The sequence below is a fragment of the Syzygium oleosum genome, unplaced genomic scaffold (genome assembly GCF_021117445.2).
Source record: "Syzygium oleosum isolate NSW1041296 unplaced genomic scaffold, Sole_v2.1 Sole_v2.32, whole genome shotgun sequence".
Lineage (NCBI taxonomy): Eukaryota > Viridiplantae > Streptophyta > Magnoliopsida > Myrtales > Myrtaceae > Syzygium > Syzygium oleosum.
In genome coordinates this window covers 185,679-204,611 of record NW_026607516.1, presented here as the reverse complement: position 1 = coordinate 204,611, position 18,933 = coordinate 185,679, and the positions used below count along the sequence as shown (strand labels likewise).

At 43.0% G+C, this 18,933-nt stretch overlaps 2 protein-coding genes and 1 pseudogene across 2 annotated transcripts; 1 reads left to right on the top strand and 2 right to left on the bottom strand.

Moving 5' to 3' along the window:
* Positions 1-1,052, top strand: LOC130135411 (uncharacterized; annotated as a pseudogene).
* A 2,594-nt stretch (positions 1,053-3,646) lies between these two features.
* LOC115686524 (adenine phosphoribosyltransferase 4-like) lies at positions 3,647-8,083 on the bottom strand. Its single transcript, XM_030611856.2, has 6 exons — positions 7,873-8,083; positions 7,433-7,543; positions 5,451-5,543; positions 4,557-4,706; positions 4,251-4,309; positions 3,647-4,104 (listed from the first exon to the last, which is right to left on the bottom strand). Exons 1-6 carry the CDS (start codon positions 7,952-7,954, stop codon positions 4,051-4,053), a joined length of 549 nt encoding a protein of 182 aa, XP_030467716.1. The 5' UTR covers positions 7,955-8,083; the 3' UTR covers positions 3,647-4,050.
* A 5,744-nt stretch (positions 8,084-13,827) lies between these two features.
* LOC115686510 (uncharacterized) lies at positions 13,828-18,457 on the bottom strand. The gene is made up of 5 exons (XM_030611838.2): positions 18,270-18,457; positions 16,840-17,048; positions 16,291-16,467; positions 15,550-16,045; positions 13,828-15,435 (listed from the first exon to the last, which is right to left on the bottom strand). The coding sequence occupies exons 2-5, from the start codon at positions 16,948-16,950 to the stop codon at positions 14,150-14,152; spliced, it is 2,070 nt and encodes a 689-aa protein (XP_030467698.1). The 5' UTR covers positions 16,951-17,048; positions 18,270-18,457; the 3' UTR covers positions 13,828-14,149.
* Between the last annotated feature and the right edge of the window lie 476 nt (positions 18,458-18,933).

Genomic DNA, 18,933 nt, shown 5'->3' with positions numbered 1-18,933 from the left:
AGGAGGAGGAGGAGGGAGGGAGGAGGGGGAGGATCCGGCTTCGGGGTCCGTCGTCAATGGCGGGGGGGTGGGTGAAGTCGCTGCACTGCAAGTCCAGGGCGTTCGACGACGTCCATCACGGCCAGTACCAGAAACGCTTGCTCTCTTCCACCTCTACCTCTTCCTCTTCTTCCTCTTCTTCTTCTTCTTCGCTCTACTCTTCCAGTTGCAGAAAGAGCGCCCAGACCATCAAGGACGTCATCGACATCGCCAAGCAGCAGCGACCCAAGAAGCCCAGGCCCCCGCCCGCGCCCGCGCCGAGGCTTCCGCAGAGGACGGCGGCGAAGGCGGAGGAGGCGCGCCCGGGCGCGACGCCCCGGGCCCGTGCGGGCGCCGCGGCGGAGCCCGCGTACCCGTCGCTGACCGAGCTGCCGGAGGGCCACCCGTCGCGCAACGTGGTGGAGATCATCTTCCACACGAGCTGGGGGCCGAAGCCGTTCGCCGGCCGGGTCGACGTGATCCTCAAGGTGCAGAACGGGCAGCGGACGGCGGCCCGGTTCGAGGAGTACCGGGAGCTGGTGAAGAAGCGGGCCGGGTCGGGCGGCCCCCGGGACGAGGACGCGCGGTGCGCCGCGGACGGGAACGAGGTGATGCGGTTCCGCTGCATGGGCTCCACGGCGCGCGAGGGGCCCGCGTGGGACTGCGGCGGGGCGTGGGGGGTCGGGGGGTCGGCGGCGGCGGCGGCGCCGGCAAGGGGGCGGCGATCTGCACGTTCGACGGCAGCGGCCGCGCCCACGAGAGCGCCGGGGGAGGGAGGGGGAGGAGGGCAATGCTGGTGTGCCGGGTCATCGCCGGCCGGGCCTCGAAGAAGCTCATCCTCGACCCGTTCCCGGACGGCGGCGGCGGCGGCGGCGGCGGCGGGGTCACGTACGACTCGGTGAGCGGGGACGACGGCGAGTTGCTAGTGTTCGATCCTCGGGCGGTGTTGCCCTGTTTCCTCATCATCTATAGGTTGTAAAAAAAACCATCATGTCCCACAAATTTTTTCGCTATGTAAAATTGATTTTTCTTAATTGCATTCCATGTTTCTCCTATCATTATTGCCAAGGGAAGTTCTCGATTTTCTGTTCCCATTTCTTCCTTTTAGGATTTGATCGTATGGGATTGAAGGAAAGTTGATGGACGAATCAGGTTTGACGACGAGTGTGAAGTGAAAATGCAGATCTTGAATATCAGTGCAGACTTCCCAGGCCTTGTACACTTACTTAGGTTCGTCTGATCTCTATGGTATCTGGTCGCGCTACGTTTCATTAGACCGTTCGATTTTCGAAATAGCCGATCCAATAACACGAATAAGATTTGCCTGTTCGAAATAGCCGATCGAATAACACGAATAAGATTTGCCCGTTCGGATCGGACCCGATTCAAGGTTCGAGACGAGGCCAAGGCTCGCCGGTTTTCGAGTTCGGAACGAGTGTTTGATCAAATGTTGTGGAAGAAGCCATCGAAATTATTCACAGGTATTCTAGCCAACCAGAACCCCTGGTCCAAGTTTTGAATGAGCGGTCCTAGAAAAGCACTCTTCATGCAAAAAGCCAGCTTGCCTTTTCTCTTTAACCCTACCTGCTCCGAAGTTACCCGTGCTTTTCTTCCGTGATGGGTGGTGGAGTCCTTGCTTAAGGGCTCGACCCCGGTTTTTCATCCGTCGATCGCCATCTCCGACGCACGATCGATTGACCGGCGACCAATACGCTGGATCCTAATTCTACTACACTTAACCCACGATGAGCGCGCCGCCCCATACGAGGACCGGAGAGAACCTATCGCCGCTCTCCCCGCAACATTTCGTCTCCTTCGTATTTTCATGATATTTTATGCAGATGGTATTCGCTTTAAATATTCTTTCGGCCATTCTGCGCTCGCGATGAAGATAACATTGTATGGAAAAATCTTTTGGACTTCGAGTGGCATGATACTTTCTCGTGAAGGATTAATTTGTGGATGAGGATAATGTTAATGTAATTCCCTGCATGTGCAGCAAGTGATGGCCAGGCCAATCTCTTTCGAAGGGAATTGAAAGTTGATGAGACTCTTGCAGAGCGAGATAGTCAAACGCCGTACCCTCTAAAGTGTTCGAACTATTAACAGAAGAAAATGTGTCCAGTAGTAAAACTTCACAGGTCCTGATCAAGCGGATACGAAGGAAAGCAATCGTAGGCCCGAAAGGTGTATTTTCAAGACCTGATCATGAGCTTGTCGGTCCGACAGACCCGCCCATCGAATGTGCTGGTTTGGATGGTGACTTGGGGCCGGTTTGCTAGACCGGATAATTTTTTTCTAGATATGTTCATTAGAAATCCCAAAACTTGTCATAAAAGTATAATTGAGTCCTAAAACTTACAAAAAGTGCAATTGAGTCCTAAACTTATCAAAATGGTTCAAATGAGTCTTAAAGTTAACACCATCAAATTTACTATCGGAAAATGCTAACGTGGCTTATTTTAATATTTTATTTTTCCTACGTGACTAAAACGAAATCGTTTTGACTCAAATTTGATTTTTAATATTAATTTTATTTAAATTAAATGTAAAAAAAATAAGCAAAATTAAAAATTAAAAACAAAAAAAAGGGGGAGGAGGACAGGCGGGGAGGGAGGGCTTGCCCTCCCCCCGCCGCCGCCCCACCATCGCCGGGAGGGCCCGGCGAGGGTGGGAGGACGGTAGGTGGGGGTTGCCGGGCCACGGCCAAGGGTCGGCGACCCTCGCCGACGACAGGCAAGGGGTCGCGGCCCTCCCCTAGATCGGGCGAGGGTCGCCAGCCCTCGCCCAGATCTGGCCTAGGGCCGTCAGTGGAAGGGGTTGGCCAGGTCTGGTCGAGGGCCCACAGGCCCTCGCCTGCCATTGGCGAGAGTCACCGGCCCCTGGCCAAGGCCCAACGACCTTGCTTGCCGTCTCCCCACCCTCGCCGGCCCCTCTTGGCGATGGCGGCAGCGGCGGCGGCGGGAGCCTTCCCTCCCTGCCTGTCCTCCTCCCCCTTTTTTTTTTGTTTTTTGTCTTTTTAATTTTTAGTTTCGCTTATTTTTTATATTTAATTTAAATAAAATTAATATTAAAAATCAAATTTAAGCCAAAACAACGTCGTTTTAGCTACATATGAGAGATAAAATATTAAAATAAGCCCCGTTAGCGCAACATTAGCATTTTCCGTTAATAAATTTGACGGTGTTAACTTTAGGACTCATTTGAACGATTTTGATAACTTTGAGGACTTGATTGCACTTTTTGTAATTTTTAAGACTCAATTACACTTTCGTGACAAGTTTTAGGACTTCTAGTGAATATATCCCTTTTTTTTTTTTTTTAGATTGACGGGTCTGGGCACATCATCTCCTTCTCGAGACAGGCTCGATCATTTCTATAAAAAAAAATCGATCTTTTAGTTCGCGAACGGACCTGGGTAAAGGTTTTTAAGACCGCCTAGGATCAACAAACTGGGACTATGATATCGCATTAGCCGGTTAGGATGATCGGTTTTGCCGAATTAATCTCACATTGCCTGATCAACTCGTCATACAGATCGGGATGATAATCTCGCATTAGCAGGTTGCTGCTGCTGCTGCTGCTACTGACCCAGAAAAAACACTATCAAATGCCAAGTAACAGTTGATTGCAGTATTTCAGAGACATAAATTGATACCACATAATTTTACGAGTCAACAAAGGTTGGAGATGAGATTCAGCAATGCTGCGGTCCACAAATAAGAAGATCCGAATCGATAGTACCTGGGATGACGGATTTAGGTCGATACATTTTTTTGCCCTGACAAACAGTAGCTAAAAGTACCCACGAACCAAACAAGCTCTTCGATACGACATTCGTGGATCTTGCCAGGTAAAGTTACCGATACTGGTCCGAATGAATCACCAAGGTCGATCAAAATTCAGCAATGGTGGGAAGAGAGCAAAGACGAGATCGGGAGTCCCGATGAGAAGTGATCAATAACCAATATTGCTCTAATGTACGTCTAAGAAGGTTTCAACGAGGAGGGCGCAACACACGCGCTGCTAGAATCAATGGGACTCCACAAGCACATATAAAGGCTTTCCCTTCAACCTCTCCCTACCCTGAGAAAATCAGAATTCGAGTAGATTCAGAAAATGCAACCCGGCTATGAGAAGACTGTATGGGAACTGGAAGCGGTAGATACTGTTTGATCAACCAACAGATTGATAATTGAAAAAGGTACGCAGGTCTAATGCGATATGCGCACCTTTAAGTCTGGCAATTCAATCACGCAAGCGCATTCGACAACTTTGGCTCCAACGCGTTCTGAGGAACATTATACACAACTGATATTAGATGGCTTGCCCTTACCACCATAACAAGTTAAAAGGGGAAAAAAACATTCCACATCAAACTGACACTATTGCACAAAAGAGTAAATTAAACCATCCAAAAGACATAATCGAATCATTTCGGTATAAGAAATTTCAGTCGGAGACACTATTACTTCTCTTGCCCAAATTCACAGACCTTTCCCCGCAAGTAATGTAGCGCGTCAATGAGAAATATATACCAAGTAAAGTCATGGCTGCACAGAGGGTACCACCGGTGGCAATTAAATCATCGACCACCAAAGCTCGTTCCTCAGGTTGCACTGCCCCGACGTGCATTTGCAAGCAATCTTTTCCATACTCCAGAACGTAATCTTCTGAGATGACCTCACCTGACATTAGACGAATCTTTATCATGACTACTGGCAACACGGTTGTATATGCAGAACATGCTCATTCTCAGCATTAAGCAATTTCAACTCCAAGATGGTATTAGATTTGCGGTGTTTATACAGCTTAAGAATGTTTAATAGCATGCAGGACGACAAATTCATTGTGTTCTTAGATCTTCTCAATGCCAGAGAGCAAGGAGCAGCAACCTTTACAGAGCTAAATGTGTACTTGATGGTTACTGAGAAAAATGCAGCCTCAACGTAAGCCCAGGAGCCCACAGGAGCATGGGATGCTGATTAGAACATGACAGTCAATTAAGAAAAGACTGACAAAATATTCACAGCAATGTGAACAGAATGCAGCGTAAACATGTGCAGCTGTTGGATTGCTCCAGATGAAACAGTGTAAATAAATAAATTTGAAACCTGGGTAACTAGCAGAAGGTAATAATGTGCATGCTACATTTCTCGAAGACCAAAAGACAGCTCTATTTCTCATAATTCTAATGCAAATAAAAGAGAATGCTCATCCGTGGCACCGACTATTGTCGTCAGGTTCAGGGGCAGCCTAATATAACAAAACCTTTCGAATTATACATTATCATGAAATTATTTGGTAAAAAAAGGAATTATTAATTCTAATGGCTAAAAAGAGATGCAGACACAACCGATATTGATCATGAAATTCAACATATATAAGAATACAGTTAGTTTTACCAGATCATTTTGTCATTAGAAATGTACCTGGCAGCTTCCCAGGCTTTCTCAAGGGAACGAATTTCGCTCCTATCGCTAAGGCAATAGGGGAACCGAATATGAAACCTCGAGCTTCTATTCCTAGAAAAAAGAAAAGGAGAGAAAGATCAGTCTCGTGTCATTGGACAAATACGAAACCACATTACTTAGCTCTGTTGATTACAAACTTGTCAAAATGGTCTGAAGTTCTCTGTTATAACACAATTAAGTCTTTTTTTATCCTTAGCTGCAGAGGAATGGCGAAACCACCAACCAAAGCGAAACTAATCAGATTGATCAGTAATGAACAGTGCAATGTCATCACAGAATGAACTACATGAACAGGGTTTTCAAAATTTTCACATCCTCATATCCGGCATAGAGCATCATCCCACACGTCACTTTGCAAATATCGGATCCATGGGACATATAGTCGGATAACATGATCCTTATCCTGAAAAGTGGCGAGCCGCAACTTATCCATTTGAGAGCATCTGTTGGTGTTGAAGAGAGAAGATTCCAAAAACGCGCATTTATGCTATTAAATTCATCACGCAGACAAATGACAGCAAATGCCTCAGAAAACAGACACAAGAAAGTCTTCAATGGTTCTGTAATGGAACAAATGCTGGCGAAGGGTACATTCAAACAAAGAAAGAGTTAGCCGACATCCCAATTACAAGGGTCAGGTGAGTTAAAAACGTTTTATTAAATTGACACGCCTTTATAAATAGGATGCAGTTAACAGGCACCCGAGTTACGCTTAATGAGCTTTAGAAAAGTGTAAAAGGTAAACTCTGCATGTTTCGAAACTTGTAATATGTCTTCTACAAAGATTAGCCGGGTGTCCTGTGAAACAAGATCCTTAAAAGCACAAATTGCAAAAAAGACACTGAGTCGGACAACGGAGAAAGCAGGCTAACATGAATAGACAAGAAGGAGCACAAGCAGCCAAAAGAATCCAAGATAATCTGTCACCAATCTGTACATAACCATACAAAGGCTTATTAGAGAATACAAATAAGCACATGGGTAAAGAAATGAGCTACTGGTCCGGTTCCCTCCGGTTGTTAGCATCTACAAGCAATAGGACAAACACCAAAATCATTTTCTAATCCTGAAACCGCAAAAAGAAATTCTTTCTTTTTTGGCAGAGACACTCTTACACAATCACAATCGAATAATCATGTGAGTTGTATGTCAACACCAAACGAATTACGCAGAACCCGAATTTCAACAGCCGCTAATTGTGATGCAACAGAGTCAAGGTAAGAAATTTTCATGGAGGGCAGGCACAAGCTATAGCTCACATCAGCATGGTCCACTTTCTAAGTAAGTGGGCATACATCGTTATCAGACGTCGGCCCAAAATCGGATCCAACCACGTCCCAACAACAACAACAACAATGTTACAAAGAGAGAGAGAGAGAGAGAAGGAAAAGATAAGCGACTCGATGAAAACTTCTAAGAAGCAATTGATGGCACACCGCACTAGCAGCGGCACATGGTCAAGCAACAAATCACCATAAAAAGCCAAATTGAATGGGAAAAAAATAAGGCGGGGGGAAGAAAACAAAAGCCCAAGAGGGAGAATGGTCGCTTATCCAATCCAATACATGTCAAGGGGAAAACAGAAAATCTCGAGAAAGAAAAAAATAAGTCGCGCGAAATGATTAAACAGAGAAAGTTAAGTTGTCGATTTTCGATTCGTAATTTTACTACTTGAATATCGCTTGTCGAGAGTGACTGTCCGTGAAGCGAAACCAAGAAAGCCTTCAGAAACTGAGTGAAGTTCGTACTTTGAAAGTGGAACCTACTCCTTTTACCATGAGGTTTCGGGCTCGAGGGGATTCGTTGACTCGACAGACCCTTCACTAATGTCTGAGTCCTGACTAATGAACTTGCGAATAGCTCGGGGAAATAACACGTTTTGATTAGGAAAAAGCAAGGTTCTTTTCGAATCAAAATCTTCTCTTTCCCCGTTTTTTTACCTGCGACAACAGAAATGTTCCTGTCCTTGTAACGCTCAACGAACAAGTCGACGGCGTCCTTGAATGCCTTGGAATCCAGTAACAGAGTAGTGATGTCTTGGAACATTATTCCTGAGATAAAACAAACGCGTTCGTGATTACTAGAGACAACAAAAGAAGGGAAGAAAGGAGGAGAAAAACAAACACCATCTGTGGATCACTAGAAAACAGAGGACAAAACGAAACAAGAAAAGGTGCAGAAAGACGGGAATTGGATAGAGAGAGAGAGGACATGGGTCGATGCATATTGCATTGTGCTTCTTCCTGACGAAGAAGAAGAACCAACAAAAAAAGAAACAAAGAAACCCAACTTCGCCCGAGCCCTCCAGAGCAAAGCAGACGAACTTCAGAAGCTCGGACCCAACGAGAAATGGGGGAATTTGCAGAGAGGAGACAAGAACCTGGCTTGGGGAAATCAGGGACGACGCGGATTTTGGACTTGATGCCGGACACGCGAGGGTCCTCGTCTTTGTCCGCAGACATTTGTCGCTCTCCCTGTGAAATGCTTCGCGAATGGTGAAAGAAAGATGGAAGCTTGGAAAGAGCCGTGAAACCGAGAGAGAGAGAGAAAGAGAGAGAGAAGGAGGTGAGATTTGAAAAATGAGGAGGATCGAAGTTGCTGCTGATTTATATAGGCACGAGCGAGAAGCGCTAGGAGCAATGTATTTGGAAAGCGTAACAACTTCTTCTTCTTCTTTTTTTTTCTTGTAGATGAGATAGACCCGATCATGAGTTTGACAGAAACTAATCCTGCCGAGCGAAAAAGTCGGGAGTAGAAATCCTATGAACCTGAGTAAAATAATCCCTTTCTCAAGCTCGGGCCCACCAGCATGGACCCACTGAGGCATGTCATATTACAAATTAACGGGCAAGCTTAGATCGGAACTTGAAGGCTCGATACTCTACTCGACTCGTCTAAGCATTGCTCATTGATCAAGCGTGCTACAAGGTAATACTATGAGATTGATGATATTCACGAGACTCAAACCGTATTGAAGAACTTGCTAGTGCTTTAAAAATTATTTTCGCCATTCACGCATGAAGCAGCTTATTTTTAGGATTTGAAGAAGGCTTCGTTTTCATTTTTCGTATATTTATGAATTGTTATGAGTGTAGATTTTGCTTTTTTTTCCCATGCTATTAATGCTCATTCTAAGCTAGTTAAGTGAATTTAAAAGCTCATGAAATTACAAAAAAAAAAATGAAGAGCAAACAAATGAGAGAAGAATAAGCGGTTTGGTTCGGTCTCCAACGGCACCAAGCTGCAAAAATGGTTTGGTGTCTTATCTATAATATGGTTAAGCTATGTTTTTCAATGGACATGGCTAATGTACAGACTGCAAATTTTAACAGAACCAAGGGAATTAAAAATTCAACCAGGATACTAAACAAGAAAGATAAAATAAATAAAATTGGAATATGGTTCAAAATCATACTTTAAATTAAATGAAATTTTAAGATATGAGAATATTATTTAAAATTATGGAAAATTCCTATAAATAATAAAACACATCAAAATTGGAATCTCAAAGACAATAACCCCCAGATGCTATTGTTAGGTTTTGGATATTATGACTTTTATAGGCCATTCTCAATTATTGCTTTTTGTATTTCCTGTTCAGAAGGTGATCGGGCAATACCGGGTAATGATAATAATAATCAGTGACTGAACTTTTATGTGCCTTGATCAGATTGACCGACTTAAAAATGTGTTTCCTAATGACGTCATTTTCATATAATTCAATATGAAAAGCTGTAATCGCCAAATTTTTACTGATTGCGATGGAGCATATATCATGAAACGAAAAAAGAAGATTGAAAGAGATGAAGATGTCGAGCATGCAAATTTGAGAGGAACAATGGGCGAGTTTAATTGGCAAGTCAATCGGGATAATTGTTTAAAAAGTTAATTCAGTTCTAAATATTTCAATTGTGTCAATTTAGTCTTAAACCTTTTAACGATTTATCAATATAGTCCTTCCGACCTATTTTGTCGAAAATTACCAACGTGAACGTCGGTCATCTTACGTGGCACGGTCGGCGTTGACGTGGATAATTTTGCAAATGGGCGATTATCTATGCATCATAATTAAGTATAAAGTGGGGCAATGATCTATGTATAATAATATACTTTGATAAGTGGGATATCTTTCATGATTGCTTTCATCACCCAATAAATGAATATGCATGTACTACGAGTGTGACCAAAAAGTTCAATATCCCACATTATATCGTGGTTCTATATAATAAGTCGATCATTATGCAAATATTCAGGTATGCCGATCTATTACCAGTGGATGTTCCTTATTACTTTATATAATAAACTAGTTTACTCTTCTAGCTAGCAAAAATAAAAATAAATAAATGCAATTTACTCTTAAATTATAATTTTTATTTATTCAATTGCACCTAGAACGTTGAAAACACTCACTAGCACTTATGTTTTCGATCCACAATATGCAGCAACGGGAGGTGAAAAATAATTTGTCGAGTTTGGTAGTAATCATTCATCGTCACATATGAAACTCTATTGATATATCATTTATCAATGGTTACAGCACTAGAAAGTCGCGTGAAACAATCAACATTTATTAATCGGCATTACAACTTTTCACGCGCTACGAGAAAATACTAATTTGGACCAGGGACACCCGCTATCTTATTACATTATCTTAATGGATTGCGTATCATCATCAAGGATTAGAATAAGTTGGTATGCGGGAGGGTTTATATGTAGAGTAATTCGAACATGCAGCAACTATTCAAAGAGACAGCCTCATCCGTTCTTGATTCGAGGATTAGTAAGTGAGCGAGGATTTAACGCGCCCCACATAATGTTATCAAACATGAGAATTTGTCAATTTCTCCTAGACGATTTATTTTTCATGATAGTCATGCGTAAAGTATTTGAGGTCTTAGATAGTAAAGGATAAACAACACCTTAATGGGATTTGTCATAGTGGACTCTTAAGTTATATAGATGAGTGCAGGAGGCTCAGTATATCTGCACCTTGCATATCGATGCACTCGTTATCACCCATTTTTTAGTCTTACCATGGACAAATTGATATAAGCTTTTTAAGCTAACACATTACATTTGTGGAGTTCTTTAATTTGTTTATTAAATTAATCGTGGTCATAATAGGTTATGTACGTACCGTAAAAGCGTGATGTACATAAAATAGGTATGAGCAAAAGGAACCGCCTGGACTGAACTGGACCGGCCGATTCTGGATGGTTCCCGGGGGCACCGATCTGGTCTCGGTTCCATACCATTGGAACCAGTGAATTTTGGTCCGGTTTCTAGTTCCAAGTGTAAAACCGCCCACTCAAATCGCTCCAACTAGACCGATTTAAAAAAAAATTATTTCTTAAAAACCTATTTTAAAAAAACCTTAATCTATCTCACAATTCACAAAGGAAGGCTTTTAAGATTGGAGCGACTACGGACGCACCACGTATAGTCGCTGCAGGAGTTTCAGCGATACCTCAACTTTGCTATTATATATACATATATATATATATACATATATATATATATATATATATGTGTGTGTGTGTGTACACACTAAAGTGAAAATTCATTAACACCTACAAAAAGGGCCTCACACACAACACTCACGAAAACTATGGCTATCTCCACTCTCTCTCTCTCTCTCTTCCCAACAAGTGATCTTCCCATTGATAATCGCCGCCAGATTTCATCTAGCTAGATTTTGTGGTCCTGCTCTTGCCCGTTTGCATCACCCACTGCTTTCTTGCATCGAATTAGAAAGCAAAAAAATAAAAAATAAAAAAGAAGAAATTGATGGGTGGTTCGATTGGAGGAATTCGAGAGAGACGGAGAGAGTCAGCAAAGGAAAAAAAATCTGGTGTAAATTTCCCAGAAAAGGATGTTCTTTCCATTTCCTTTCTTTGCGAGCCGAACGTGCACACCTTCTGGTTGCCAAGCCATTTCAGCAGGACCAGTCATTGTTGTGTGGATCTTAGCGTCCTGTACTAAGAATCCGAAAGCGAAGCCTTAATTTAATGTGGAATTATGAGTTGTCAGATGACAGATGAAGGCCTCCTTTTATCGCAAACCCTACATGCCAACGCAAGCGGAGGTTTTACTTTGGAAAGCATGAGAAGTCTCCTCGATCTACAGAGGCACGCTAGAGAAAGGGAAAAAATCGCGGAAGCGGGTTTACGTACTGATGAAGATCTTTGCGAGTGGCGAACGAATATGACGAGACTTCAGCAGAGCGGTTGTTGTTGCGTCCTCGGTCGAATCCTACCGATTCGCATCTTTTCTTTTTTCCTCTCGCGAGAGCCGAACAAGGGTCGATGAGACCCATTTGACTAATGGGTGATAACATTAGCTATGGAGTTCTAGAATTAGGAAAGATTTCTTTGGGAGGGTTAGGTGATGGAAACTCCACACCGCCGACCCTGTTTAGCCTTGGAAGGGCCCAAGATAACCAAGATGGGGGGGGGCATGAATGGATAGGCATCGGATCAGCTTTGGGTGTGAACGTTGGGTTTGATGGAGAGTTCATAGGGTGAGGACCACAAGAGAGGGTTTTAGGTACTTTTGGTAGGCATCATCAATCCGAATTATCGTGTCAAGGATTAGGTGATCCAACTGATTGGACCCCGCTTTTTTTCATTTTTGAGCCGAATCAGGGAGGAGGAGGGGGGGGATTGTAATTATGTGCATTTAATTTCCGATCCAACCGACATATCAATTGTCATCTTTCATTTACAAAGGCCAGAGAGAGAGAGAGAGAGAGAGAGAGAGAGGGGGAGATCTTGCAAGAGATTATACTGTGTTCTGTGCTGTTTGTGGGAGGTGTTTGGTAACAGAGACAAAAAGTGGTGCTTGATTAGATTCGTTTGGGATGATGAATGTGTTACCACAAAGGCGCAGTGAACCTTTTCAGTGTCCTAAGTGGACTTATTCATCTTAGCCAAAGAGATAGTGTAGATCCCTCCCCTACCTAATTGTCCAAACCTTATACCTACAACATTGGCATACACCACAACTGAGACATCCCATCAATCTCCTCTTGACAACATATTTTAAGGGTGTTTTCTTTTTTTCCGTCTTTTTCGGCCTTCTGTTGAGTTTATTTCTTTCGATTTCGCGTGCAAATACCTTAAATTTGATGGCTCTACCGGAAACATTCTAGCCAAGGGCTCAGCTCGAGCAGTAAAGACCGGTGTCCTATGTCTTAGCCATCCCGGGCTCAGACCCTAGGCTAGGGATGGAATTTTCCATAGGTGGAGCGGAGATTTCGACCCTTGGAGGCTTTGATTTTCTTGAGAGGAGGTGGACTAGTCGAGGCGCGTGCAGGCCGATTGGACTGCGCCAAAAGATAAGACTCAATAAAACAAAATTGCAGTATGATGCCGATGAAAGTAAGATATATTGCTGGGGCCCACCATTGAGGCAAGAGGGAATAACTTTGCAGTGTTGTAAGGAGAGAGAAGAAACAAAGGGTCAGTGCTCATGTTCGAGGAAACCTTCCATATAAATCAACGATTCATGAATCAATCTGAAGTCATCATTTTCAGTCCACTCACTGGACAGTTCATGAGAACCAGAATGATTCATTGTAGAATATGGGCGTAAGTGTATCTCAGAACATTTTCCTTTAAAGATTTAGTCCTTGACTCTTGCAGCAACATGAGTAGGATCCAATGACCAACATGTTCAATCAGGAGGACAAAACTTGTGAGGTGGGACAGATCCACATCAAGAGAGAGAGAGATTTTATCGATCTTTCACTCTAAAAAGAAAATGGGGGTCCTCCTCCTCTTGCCTCACTAGAGTCTCAAGGTTCTGGATGTATTCAATGTCACGTTCTTGATCTTTCACCTCAACGTGAATTTTACCCTGGTAAAGCTAGGTGACGTCACCGATATTTTTGTCTGATAAAGAATAATCGCTAACTTGAACAGTGGTTGGCACCCGCAAATAATGACTGAATAACCAGATTGCCAATCGGGGTAAGGCTGTTTTGAAGCTCCCAATGATAATAAGTCAAAGTGTTTCCTCTTGAGAATGTCACGGGATGATTCGTTTTTGCATCACTAAATCTAGGGGGTTGAACATGCATAGATGGCGTTCCATCTTCCATCTGTCTTGGCTGATCAAAGCATCCCTCGAATCTTTATGCAGCAACAGAAACGCTTAAGCCGCGATCATCAAGTCGCATAAGAGCAGCGTTCGACAAGTTCCTGTTTATCCTTTAAAAAAGTAAAAGCATGAGTTTATCCTCACGGATCGCCTAACCGAAACTGCACAAGGAATCAGAATACAAAGCTAAATCACTAGGAGACGCACATAATCAGATAAACTTGGCCCGGAAGGATTTTCCTAATCTGAATTGTGACAATCATTAGCAAAGATGACTTTTACAAAGATCATCTCTGAACACTGATGAGATTTTTCACAACAAAGTGCATAAACCTGACTGTTTTATAACTTACGACACAACTGTCCTACCGCAATGAAGAACCTAGACAGGTTCAAAGTAACACTAAAAAATCAAACGTTTACAGTACTCATAAATCCCCGACAAGACCAGAATAACATTCTTTGCATAAAAAAGCTTCTAAAACAATAATTGGTAGTGCAAAGGCACATCACTTGCGGTCATAGGAATGCAAATAACATCTAAGAAGCAATATTAGTCAACAATATCTTCTTCGTCCTGCGTGATAGGATCTTGACCGTCTGCTTCTCAAGGGAGCACACAACATCTCCCCATCAGCCATCTTGGCTCTTAACTTCCGGTATTCCCTCGATCTAATGACTCCCTCTAGAATGTTGACATCTTCGAGAATCTCGTGCCTGGAAAGAGACGCTAACCCAGGCAATATCTCCTTCTGAAAGTCTTTCAATCTCCTACCCCTTCTCAGCCTAATGCTGAAATCCTTATCCGACACTTCTGCTATGTCGAATGCCTTTGAGGTAACTGAATAATCCTCTGTATTGCTTTCCTCTAGCATGAGCACGTTCAACTCGTAGGAATCAGAAGAAGACAGGGGTTTCGTAGGATTATCACCATCCTTTTCTGCTTCGTTAGATCCCACTTGCCTAGAACAATCTTCAAACCAAGCCGGATCGGTAAGTGAAATTCGGATGAGTGATTCGGCTGCTTCTTGGATCAATTCATCACCTTCAGGTGAATCTTTCCTTCCCGGGCAACTGTTCTCGGGTCCAATGCTTATTCTTTGTGCTGTTTCCTGCTTGTTCGATGAGGTTTCCACAGCTTGACGTGCTGTTGATTTTTCTTCTGACATCAAAGAGCTAGATTTTCCAACTCCGTGTCCAGATTGTGCTGTCTTTATGCTACTTGAATCACTATCCATACTTCTGATCCCACATTGCATCTGCTGGTGTCCATCTTGACTTGTGTCTTGACAGCTCTTCCCAGGTGAAGAAAGCAGAGCGTCTTTTTCATCATCCTCAGAATCTTTTGCTCGTGCATTACCCTCCTGCTGCTCCAGGACAAGACTATTTGAAGATTCTGATGTAAGCTCGACATATTCATTATTAATCTTACCATTGTTAGTGCCAAGACATTCAAAAAAGCCCGGTAGCCTCCTGGATGAAGCCTCAAGATCCATGGAGCTAATCTCAGCAACTCTAATGGCATCATCACGGTGATTCTTTTCTGTGAGTCCACTATTGGTTTTGCCCTCGGAGTTCAGCACGGCAATATTCAAGAGTCTTTCTCCTTGAAGCATGTTATGCCTTTCATCTGAGCTGCTGATGTCATCTTTCATGATATAACCAAAAATACAACAACCGTCTGGACGAACCTTCCCGGCTAAGGACGTCGAGTGATTGGTGACAGTGGTAACATCATCTGAGCAACAAGGTGAGCTGTCAACAATAACTGTATTAAGATCGACAACAGGAGGCTTCCTGGGCTGGAGATTGTTTGGAACTTTTGCAACGTACGCTTTCCCAGCTGCAAAGGACATGGCGATGGTGAGGAAACACCCTTTAACTTGCCCAAGAACTAGTCAAGGGGGGAAAAGAAGCACCAAGGGTACAATACAAGTCACAATCGAACAGCCCATACCTTCATCCAGAAAGTTGAACCTGGGTTGGCTTTTAGAGTGTGTGATCCCATCAGATGGATCGCACTTTGCACTCTTCGAGATGCTTTGACTAGATAAAAGAGATAAGTTGGTATCATTTTCATGTGGCAACAACGTGAGTCTATCATTTTCATCGAACATCCTTCTAATTGGACATTGAGGATTTGCAATGCCATGGGAACCGGCGTAGCTCCTCTTAGCATCCGATATAGTCAAAATGCCTCCCATCTTCTCACTGCACTCTCCATTGGTCAAGGAAAGCTTCAAATTATTGAGATCGGCAAAATCATCGCCACGGGAACGACGACCGTTTTCTGATTCTTTTAAATAATCTCTTAAAATTTGCTTTTCAAAACAGTGCGCATCACTGCTATTGGAATACTCAATAGCAGGAAGCTGGCAGTTTATCATCCTCTCCTCGAGATCAAGGTGCCTCCGTTGAAGCTTGTTGCAGGAGGAGGTGCATTCCTCTATAGCCTGGTTGGGCAATATTTATGAAGCCTCCTTAAATTTCATTTGTGAACAATGTCGCATTTGTCAAATTAAAGAACACAAATTGAGCTCAGATCCTGATCAGATGCATCCGAGGTAGTGGCAAACTCATATTTAGCAAACAAGTCGCAAATTTCCAAAAGCCTAAGCAAACACGCGGGCAAGGAAAAGCGGAAGCTTGCAGACTGAAATGAAACATTATTAGCGTTTCTTGAAGTTCATAGCATTACCTTTGGAGTTTCATGAAAAATGACGTCCTTAGGCAGTGGGTTTCTTGTTATACTTGTAAGTTGTGTTAGATTTGACTGAGTGCTGGCTTTCCAAACATTGCATTTCCGGGGCTCTTTCCAGCTGAGCTCTTGCATTAGCATCTTCTGCATCTTGTATAATCGATGGAGCTCAAGGATCTACAAATAGACAAAAGATAGAAAAGGCAGCGGTATGTTGAGAACCTTCTCAGTCGGGTAAAATGAAGGCAAAAATCTTGAAGGCAATCTAGTTGTTGTCTTTTTTTCTTTTTTTTTTTTGATAACCCAGGAACCCCCCGCACGGCCGACAGCCGGAGGGCTATTTGGACACAAATGATAAAAGAAGATGACTGAAACATCTATAAAAACTGAAAAAGTCATGCCATTGCCCCCAAGAACACCCCAATAGTTGAGAAATTTCTCACCCGACAGGTGACCAAGATGAAACGTCAACACCTTGTCAAATTATGGTAATTGCTACAACATAAGACACTACCTTACGTGGATACTGAAGAATCTACGCCACCTTACCTGATTCCTGAAGATGAGCTCCTGGTTGATAATTGTATGCTTCATATACTCTCTATGTGAATCGCTGCGCCCCAGCACTAAGTTCATGTTCAAGTCACCTTGTTCCTTCATCTCTTCCTCAAATTTGACGTACTGAAGTTCAAAAAGTGCCCTTATTCCTTCTGTTCAAGTCAGAGCCTCTCCTCCATAGATTTCTCCTCTGAAACACTCTGAAAAGAAATGGTTGAATGATTTATGCATCCAAGCAGACAAAATGAGAAAATTAAGTGAGCAAACATTTTGCATTTTCTGCTATCGGATTTACAATCACTAACCATTGAGGCATTTACAATTAACAATTCAGTGACGAAGTTCCAATTCTTGTCGCATCAGAGAGCAGAAATTAGAATGGCTGAAGTTTAATTGGCGAGTGATGGCAGTTAGACTAATCTAAAAGACTGAAGTGACTGCAGCCACGGAGGACGCACAGTAATCCTCTAATTGCCAAACTCAATTAGTAAACAGAATTAACTTTCTTCCATTGCTTGAAGCCTCAGAGAAAGAGCATTGTCCAAACAATTCCAGTAACTTCGAGGTTCAGAACAGCCGATACTTAAGTCCTCAAGCTCTATCTACTGCATCCATGTCGCGTGTATCATTCATTTAAATCGTAAAATCTGCCCAATTGCGAAGCCACTCTAATGCAAACAATCATACCCCACTACTCACAAATAGCATCCTTTGGTGTCAATTTTAAAGATTCAGGAGAGGAAGTAAAAGCAACCCATCGCTTGGAATCATTTTCCATACAATAATTAAGCTCGACATAGGACCCATAGCGGAACCGCTGAACACTCTCGTTCTTACCGTCTAAATTATTATCCATCGCTTAGGCAAAACACGCATTAAATCATAATATCCTGTCCCAACCACTACGGGGGAGAAAAGCTTACCCGAATTTCCATGTCAGGAACAGTTGAGAAACTACCAAAGTAAGCGCCAATCTTCTCTCTTCATATGATCCAACAAAATCATACACACACCAGATTCACCCATCTCTCTCTCTCTCTCTCTCTCTCTCTGCACGTGATGTTCCTCTACTCAAGAGGCTCGGCCTTGAACAGGGTCGATGAAACATCAGACGCCACAATAAACAATTAATACTTGCAGTCCATCACATCTACCCAGAGAAAGGAAAGCACTTAATGCACAAAGCTAGAACGGAAAAGAAGAGCAAAACCCAGAAATCTGGTGACCTCAAACTCCGCATTCAGCTCGCGCGGACGCGAAACAAAACGGCATAACACGATATCACCCCCAAAAAAAGGGGACATTTTTAAGCTTCTGGGTGATGAAATAGGAACCGGGCAAGATCAGACACAGACTGCAAACGCGGAACAGAAGGCGAAAGAAACCAAAAGAAGACTTCCAGAGAGAGAGAGAGAGAGTACCAGGAACCATTGAAGCTCAAGAAAGGAGGACGCTTTCTTCTTCCTCCTCCTCTTCCGCTCCTCTTCTCTCGGCGAAATTCTCATTCTCTAGGAGAGAGAGAGAGAGAGCAAAGGAAATCGCATGATCCCATGAATGAAAAGAGCACGCGCAACGGTTGGAGATATTATGTGTGGAAACGGATGAGAGGAAGAGAATAACATTGGATATAAAGAATCGGATCTTTGGGGGACAAACACGCTGATGGAAACTCTCTCTCTCTCTCTCTCTAACGCTTGCATTGCGTTAAAAGGAGTGTAATAGGGCGAGAGGGCAACCTCAGCCCAAATCACATCATCCATTCATGACATATCATGATAGATCTGTCCAGGCCACCAAAAAATCTAAATCGATACGTCTATAAGATAAATTTATTCTTCGTTAAATTAAATTAATATCAAAATAAATCACAAATCAATACATCTGTGATGAACGAAGGGTCGAACCCCAAAACAGTACTTCCGTGTACGCCTCCCGTCAACTGTCACATATCATCGGGCTCAGCAATTCGACGGCAAAATTCAATGTACTGATTTGAGATTTCGGACGATTAAAAGATTAATTTTAAATAAATTTATCACGGGCTATATCGAATCGTAGTTCTTTCTTTTACGGTGTTAATCCTTT

Coding starts and splice junctions, on each gene's coding strand:
- LOC115686524 (XM_030611856.2), bottom strand. CDS start 7,954: ATGTCTGCGGACAAAGACGAGGACCCTCGCGTGTCCGGCATCAAGTCC. Junction 4,310..4,556: donor TGCAGCCATGACTTTACTTG/GTATATATTTCT, acceptor AATGTTCCTCAG/AACGCGTTGGAGCCAAAGTT. Junction 4,105..4,250: donor TTGAATTGCCAGACTTAAAG/GTGCGCATATCG, acceptor TGATTTTCTCAG/GGTAGGGAGAGGTTGAAGGG.
- LOC115686510 (XM_030611838.2), bottom strand. CDS start 16,950: ATGAAGGAACAAGGTGACTTGAACATGAACTTAGTGCTGGGGCGCAGC. Junction 16,468..16,839: donor AGCTCATCTTCAGGAATCAG/GTAAGGTGGCGT, acceptor GTCTATTTGTAG/ATCCTTGAGCTCCATCGATT. Junction 16,046..16,290: donor TTTTTCATGAAACTCCAAAG/GTAATGCTATGA, acceptor TTGCCCAACCAG/GCTATAGAGGAATGCACCTC.